The sequence below is a fragment of the Falco rusticolus genome, chromosome 6 (assembly GCF_015220075.1).
Source record: "Falco rusticolus isolate bFalRus1 chromosome 6, bFalRus1.pri, whole genome shotgun sequence".
Classification (NCBI taxonomy): domain Eukaryota; kingdom Metazoa; phylum Chordata; class Aves; order Falconiformes; family Falconidae; genus Falco; species Falco rusticolus.
In genome coordinates this window covers 89,510,408-89,518,069 of record NC_051192.1, presented here as the reverse complement: position 1 = coordinate 89,518,069, position 7,662 = coordinate 89,510,408, and the positions used below count along the sequence as shown (strand labels likewise).

The following is a 7,662-nucleotide window of genomic DNA, read 5'->3' as shown; positions in this document are numbered from 1 at the left end:
CAGGAACTCACTCGGATAGCCTGTGTTCTTCTCATGGGCTGTTTTGTTAGAGCCCTACTTAGGCACTCATTTATTTCTTTTGGTATTTTTAAATTCTCTGGAAAAGTTTAGGTTCCTGGTTCAAGAAAAATGCATCCCATTTGTAATGCTGTATAGCTGAATACATACAGTTTTTATGCTTTGAGGAACTACATATCCATTTTTTAATAATCACACTTGCAGATAACTTTATATGGAAAAAAAATTAATCCAAGATCTTGATTACTGATATTTAATATCAACATGGTCACAGCGGCGAAATACCAAATTATAAAAAAAAATTAAAAAAGTTTTTTAATCTCAGTTCTTCTGCTTGCTACAGTCTATGAAAGATTATTCAAAATAAAAATCTTGTACTTCTGGTGCTTCCTTATACATAAAAAGAAGAGCCTTGTGCCATCCTCAGTGATCGGAGGTGACAGGCAGAGCATGACATCGCTCTTTATTTTTAACTGACTGCCTTCTGGTGAATTTATTTTGCTGTCAGTAAATATTACAGCAGTGTTAGTCACATTCAGGCTTTACAGAGGAAGAAGCCCTGTGCTGAGTCTGATCCCAGAAGCCATCAGTTCTTAGCTTTTGAAGGGAGAATCTTTTATTTCCGAATTTGGCCCAATGGCTTGCATCCACAGACAGATTAATAAAAATGTATCTCAGAGAAATGCTAAAGCACCCACCAAAGGTCTACAACCACCAAAGGCATCCATGTGAATTTTACCATTACAGCTGCACCAGATAAGCCAACCACTTACAAAAACAGCAAAACCTGTACTCAAGCACATAGGTTTAGTCAGTAAGTAACTGACTACTGATATTTAACTAAATGTGCGAACTTGCTACCAGTCAGTCCAGCAGCTTTTAACAGCATCCATGTTCCTATTGTCACTAATACCACTTAACTTCTTAGTATCACTATACATGCAGTGCCTAAAATAAGATAGGGCCAGTAAGTTTATTACCAGAGAATATAAATTGCAGACATGTTTCTATCCTTCTCCTACAGACAGTGAGAGACTTTAAAATGAAGTGGAGAAACTGCATCTTCAGGATTCCCCAAGACAGCAGAGATCTAGCAAGGGACCATGCTTATGCTCCGTGTCTCTGTTGCCTTTGCAAAACTATTTGGCTTTTCTTAACCACCAGCTTGTCTTTTGGCTTCCCTCTAAGCAAAACATTGTCACTCATTATGCAGTATTCAAGCATATTCAAGCATAGCCTTAATAACTATCACATCATCGTTACTACTAAATAACGCTACTAGTAGAAGAACAAGTTCTGAAAACCCAAGTTTTGCATGCCCACAGTAATAAGCACTAGACAGATGGGAGGGCAGAAAAGACGTGTTTTCCTTCCAAAAAAAAAGAACACAGTGAGAAGTTGGATTTTGACTCTGTCATTTGTTAACACTCACTCCAAGTCACTTAATTCAGGCAACTATTACCATGCAGACAAAGAGTCTGCAAACAGCATATACACAACTTAAAAAGATAAAACAATTACTTATTGATGAATTCACACAGCAGCTGGAATTAGTAAGTCACAAGTAACCTCCTTTGGAAAGGCACCCTATGAGTCTTGGTTGACCCTGCGATCACATAGAAGATCATCCGGCACTATTGCTTCTTGCAACAGGCTAACAGTCCTCAGTGTTGCTCTTTCTGCCTTCCCTTCCCTCGGAGGATTTTATATCTTTCCATATTTACATTTTCTTCCTTAATCTTTAAACTGCTGATTCAATCTCAACAATTTCACCTCTGTCTACAATTTTATCTTTCTTATCTTGTGTAGCTCAAGACTAAGTACTTTCTCATAACAGAGTTTAGCAATTTTTGCAGGAGTCAGAAGGAAGGTTATTTGGTTGAGCTGAAGGAGATGGGCTGCACCCTGATAATGTTGTGTAGCCCACAGATTCTGAGCAGTATTGGGGAATCATACAGATTTTCCATGTTTGGTATGTCTTTCAGATGAACCTGCTTACAAAATTGGTTTTCCGTCACTGAAGTGAGGTGTCTATAAGGAAATGCTATACACTTTAACGGGAGTAAGAGGTACAACATCACCAAATACCTATGCTACCATTACCCAAGTGAAAACTTTTAAAAAAGATTTAAAAGGAGGGTGAGCTGTTACACAGGCCGAGGGCCCCTCGCTCCCGCTGCCACCCGAGCGGCAGCACCGCGCCGCAGGCGGCTGGCGCCCGCCCGGCTCCCCCCGCCCGCCAGCTCCCGCCGACACACCAAGCGGCGACAGCTACGACCCGCCGCGCCGTGGGGCTGCCCCGCCAGCCGGCGGCCCCCGCGCCTGCCGCTGCGGCTGCCAGGGCCGGCCCGGGCCAGCCCGCCGCCCTGAGGGCGCTCCCCGGCGGGCCCAGCTCCCACGGGCGGGGGAGGACGCGCCGCGGGGGCTCCGGCCCCCCTCGCGTTTAGCAAAGCCGCAGCAAGGCCAACACGCCGCCCCTCACCGCCGCGGCGGGCGGCCCGGGGGCCAGGGCGGCGCTGAGGGAGAGGAGGAAACACCGCCGGGGCGCCGGGAAATAAACGGGAACCATCGCGTCCGTAGTTTTCGCTTGTTTCGGCCTTTTTTAGGGTTTGTTTTTTCCCGCTGCTGCCGCCGCCCCACAGGCCGCGTCGCGCCTCCGACCTTTTCGTCAGGGCCAAGCCTGTGCGCAGGCGCCGCCCCGCGCAGGCGCGGCGCTGGTGGTGGTGGCGGCGGCGGCGGCGGCGGCGGCGGCGATGGGCGGGCGGCTGGCCCGCGTGTTCCGGAATTTCAACGTGGAGAGCCGGGCCCGCCGCGAGATCAGCAAGGAGAAGCCGACGCCCGCGCCGCGGCACCCCGCCTCCCGCCTGGACGAGCTGGCCGGTGAGTGCCGGCCTCGCCAGGCCGCGGGGCGACGCCGGCGGGGCGCGACGGCCGTGGGACCCGGCGCGGAGCCGCGGGGCCGCGGGAGGGGGAGCGCGGGTGCGGGGGGCGGGCTGCGCGGGCGCGGGAAAGGGGGCGCGGGGCCGCCGCGTGCCCCGGGGCGGCGCGGGGCCCGTGACATTGAGAGCGGGGCGGCTGGGCGCGCGGGGCATGCTGGGAGCCGCAGGCGGCGGCGGCCGTTGCTGGGGCCGTTGCTAGGGGCCGTTGCTGGGGCGGTTGCTGGGGCCGTTGCTAGGGGCCGTTGCTAGGGGCCGTTGCTGGGGGCCGTTGCTGGGGCGGTTGCTGGGGCCGTTGCTGGGGCCGTTGCTAGGGGCCGTTGCTGGGGCGGTTGCTGGGGCCGTTGCTGGGGCCGTTGCTAGGGGCCGTTGCTGGGGCCGTTGCTGGGGCCGTTGCTAGGGGCCGTTGCTGGGGGCCGTTGCTGGGGGCCGTTGCTGGGGCGGTTGCTGGGGCCGTTGCTGGGGCCGTTGCTGGGGCCGTTGCTGGGGGCCGTTGCTGGGGCGGTTGCTGGGGCCGTTGCTGGGGCCGTTGCTGGGGCCGTTGCTAGGGGCCGTTGCTAGGGGCGGCGGGCTGCCGCCGCTGGGTCTCTCGGGCCGGCCCGGGCCAGCCCCGCACCCGGCGGCAGCGGGGCCTGTCCCGCGGCGTTACGTGGCGAACCCTTCGGAGAAGCACCGTGCGGCCCGGGGGCCGCGCCTTCGCCCACGGGGGTGGTTAGGCTGGCATAACTAACAAAAGGGAAACAGTTCGACTCAGATCTGGCTTGTCTCTTTTTTTTTTTTTTTTCCCCTTCCCTTCTGCTCCCCGCTGCCTTTAGACCACCCAGAGATACGACAAGAAATTTACAGGAAGGACGATAGGCTTCTCACCTTGTTAAAAGATGTTTATGTCGAGTCCAGAGATCCACCTGTGCGGGTGAGTATGACCCTCTGTAGGAGGCACACCTGCATCAGCTTTGTGGTTTTCAAACTTGATACAGATTCTGTCTAAAAGAAAAATGCTCTGTTACTGCCTAAACCCTACCTTTTTTTTACAGATAAAAGTGATGTTTTCATCACTGTTATATATAGGTAGGACTGACTGTTTGACCCTGAGTCTTGAACATGTGACAGATTGTGATTATACAACCTTTTAAATGCTTATGCAGTCTTCCTTTTTAACACCACATTGATCTTTGTTCTTCACCTAAAGTCCTACTTCTGCTTCCTTTAAGGCAGAAGAACAGTTGGCCAGCCTTTTGCAAAGATGCAGGAGTTTGCCAGAGATCTCTCATAGAGCTGTTAGAAGAAAAGACATTGGAACTACTATGGGAGCCTGAATGTGGTTAGAGGACAAAGACACTGATGTTTTAGTGGAGTCTTTACTGGTGTTAATGTCATACTGTGTAGAGACTTTTCCTTATGCAGCTGAGGAAGTGCCTTATTTTTTTTCTGCATAACCTCTTGGGATTGTTTGGTGATCAGTTTCCTTGTTGTCAATAGCTGCAGTATTTGACTTAGAAGGCAAAGCACACCCCTTCCAGTAAAATGCAGACTGGGGTTCAGGCTCCTGTTTTCCACCATGCTACATTATGGCTTGTATGTTTTTCCTGATGGATTATTGGACACTTTATTCTAGCTGCTTTATTCGGTAATAAAAGTTTTCTAGTCATCTAGCAATAAAATTCCTAAGTCTCTCAAATTTGCCATTTTCATAGTACCTTGTATTCAAGACTAGAAGTACTTAAAATTTAAACAGATTTCTGCAGTCTCTCCCTGAACTTTCCAAGTAACCTCTATCCTTAATTTTCATAATAGAGGTTAGGATTCTAATCTTGAAGCACTGAAGGTCTAATTTCTGTATCTTTCAATAGTCATTGTAAGCCTGTCAAGAGAGATTTGAGAAAAAGCCAAAAGTGGAACAAGTCTCAGTACTTGATTCTGTGCCTACTCTGCTGCCATGCCAGGCTTGCTCTTGTGGTGTGTCTGCTTGCAGTTGTTGGGTAGAGCATGGTTAATAGGCAAAACTTCATCCAAACACATCCTTCCTTTCCTGAATACTTTGTGTGTCATGTATGTGGACATACCTATCTGTATATTTGGTATGTGTGTGGTAAGTGAAAGAGCACCAGCTCTCGAGTCCTGAACTGGCAGATACCCACAGGCAGATCATTTCATTAAGGCTTGAAACACTGTTCATTACCCAAGCACAGTATTAGCACAAAGTAAAAGGAAGAAGTGGCGAACCGATAGCATCATCAGACATCCTCTGTAGTTTAGAAACAGACATGCAGTTGTAGATGCTGTAACATCCACATCAGCTTTCTCAGCTTGTGAGTTAGTACAGAGTGTCTGTGGCCTAATTGATGGCTAGGGGCTCAGGTAACTGTAAAGGTACTTTGTCTTAAATTTAAGAAAGGTTTTCATTGTGGTGTTTTTGCAATGTCATTCACTCATTAAATCTTAATGAAAGGCAGTACAAGGGAATGCAGAACTGGTTTGGAAATGACTTGGAAATATGAAGGGCCTTGGGAGAACAGTCTGAGCACTGCAGTAGTTATGGGAATTAAACTCCATATGATGCTGTAAAATAGTTTCTTTTTGTCCAGCAAAGCTTGTTCGTTGGACAGAGCAAAAGAAGGGATATCTTTGAGATGCAAAACTAAAATCTAGAAATGAAGGGAAGAGAGACTATATGAAAAAGATTTCCAGTGCTATCAGAAGGATACCAATTTTTTCCCCCTCCCTTGCCATGAATCAGTACCAGATATTAGGTTATCTGCATTTACATTTGGCTACCAGAATCTGGAGTTTGCCTTGTGTGAAGGGCTGCTGAGCCTGTGCAATACTTACCGTTCAACGGATGGTAGCTTTTCAGAATTTGGGTGGGGGATGACATTGTATGTAGAGTGGCTGCGGAGTAACGTGACACTTTGTGTTGTATCAAGAAGCAAGGCTGGCAAATTATTTGTTTTTAAATGCTGTGAAAATGGGGAAATTTAATAGGAAATGCCATATTTAAGAAAACATCTTGGCTGCTACAGTATGCATAGTAAACAGAATTTCTGTTAAGCTCTTTTTGTTTTCCTTCCCACAATTAGGTAGAAGATGGAGGTGGTGAACATCTTCCATGTAAACAGGAGGAAAAGAGACTTACAAAACTAGGCCACTTGGGAGAGCTAGATGTTAAGAAAGTTCCCAAAGGCAAAATTTCCATTGTGGAGGCTCTGACGCTTCTTAATAATCATAAACTTCATCCTCAAATATGGACCGCAGAGAAAATAGCAGTGGAATACAGTCTGGAACTGAAGGATGTCAGCTCTCTTCTGGAATTCTTCATTCCTTTCACTGTGCAGGAATTTCCTAAAGAAACCAAAAAAGCTATAAAGCCAACATAAAAATAATTACCAAAACCTTCTGTGATTTCACTTGTGTCTTAATTTTACTCTTGAGTATATTCAGTGTCTGAAAAGAGTTTGTAACATGTCATCATCCAACAAGGCTGCTTCCTTATATCAGTAAGATGTATTCAAGCAATTCCATTCTGTATTGGATGGCTTCAATTACATGCAGCAATTACAGGATATATTTTGGAAACCAGATTATAACTAATAAGTTGTATGAAAGCATGTCACATGAATCTGATTATCCCATTTGCATGTTAAAAGTTCAGTGTAAACACGCAAGTTCTAGTGAGAACTTTACCATAACAGATTGCCTTTCTTAGCAGAGACTTCTTGGCCTTCAGCTAAAGCAGAGCTCTGTGTGTATTAGCTCTGTAGTTTCACGTTACAGTGTTCTTTCAAGGACTTAGTCAAGGTTTGTGTGTATATGAACAGCTGTATTTTTTTGGTATAAGAATGGAATAGTATTTATACTTTGTAAAGAAGATTAACCACAGGCTCATTTGGGATATTCAGCTGTGTCAAAATAAAACGGTGGTGAATAGCCAGAGGGCCTCTCTCTGGTGCTGGAACAGTAACGGCTGATGTGTAGCTCCTCTTACACTCTATTCTGATCTACTTTAATTATCTCATCTCCCCAGGTGCAGTCTGTCAGTGAATTTGTAAAGTGATGATACTCTAGCATCAGTCTCCTGCAGCAGTTGATGGCACCTACTGTATGAGAAATAATGGTTCATATTATAATTAACAGGTAGCTGTGAAATGCAACTGGATCTACTGATTGGACCCACTAGTAGATCTTTGTAAATGTCTGCCTGTCCTGTTACAACAGCCCTTTTTTCCTGTGGAGGCTTTGTCTGACATCCAAATGTGGGCTAGATCCGAGTCATGTTCATTCAGAATATGTTACCCACGTGCTACCAGCCTGGAGATGAACAGCATCCTTTCCAGTTAGCGAAGGACGACACGAACTGTGTGATGGTGGCTTGTAACCTTGATACTGTGACTATAGAGGTCTGCATAGGTAAGGAAGAAGTTTTGCACTGATGATTAATACTGTGGTGAAAACTGGTTCACGTTTTCCAGATAAGCTGGGGGGGTGCAGTAATCAGAATTGATACTTAAAAATGCGTTACGGTTGGCTTCATTCAAAAGAAACACACAAAAAAAATATATGCGATACTAACATTCCTAGTGCCGATCACCAAAGAATTTATTAAGAGGGTGGAAGTCAGTACCAGGTCTACAATGTAACTTCCTTTTTAAGAATTTTTCTGCCAGGTCTTAGATTTCAGAGTCTGTTAAGTATCTTACCAAGGAAGGTGATC

The 7,662-nt window shown here is 46.7% G+C and overlaps 1 protein-coding gene across 1 annotated transcript; it reads left to right on the top strand.

Annotated features, from left to right (window-relative positions):
* The first annotated feature begins 2,405 nt into the window (after positions 1 to 2,405).
* Positions 2,406 to 6,882, top strand: NDUFAF4 (NADH:ubiquinone oxidoreductase complex assembly factor 4). Its single transcript, XM_037391733.1, has 3 exons — positions 2,406 to 2,898; positions 3,770 to 3,867; positions 6,032 to 6,882. Exons 1-3 carry the CDS (start codon positions 2,772 to 2,774, stop codon positions 6,326 to 6,328), a joined length of 522 nt encoding a protein of 173 aa, XP_037247630.1. The 5' UTR covers positions 2,406 to 2,771; the 3' UTR covers positions 6,329 to 6,882.
* The last annotated feature ends 780 nt before the right edge of the window (positions 6,883 to 7,662 follow it).

Coding starts and splice junctions, on each gene's coding strand:
- NDUFAF4 (XM_037391733.1), top strand. CDS start 2,772: ATGGGCGGGCGGCTGGCCCGCGTGTTCCGGAATTTCAACGTGGAGAGC. Junction 2,899..3,769: donor CCGCCTGGACGAGCTGGCCG/GTGAGTGCCGGC, acceptor CGCTGCCTTTAG/ACCACCCAGAGATACGACAA. Junction 3,868..6,031: donor CCAGAGATCCACCTGTGCGG/GTGAGTATGACC, acceptor TCCCACAATTAG/GTAGAAGATGGAGGTGGTGA.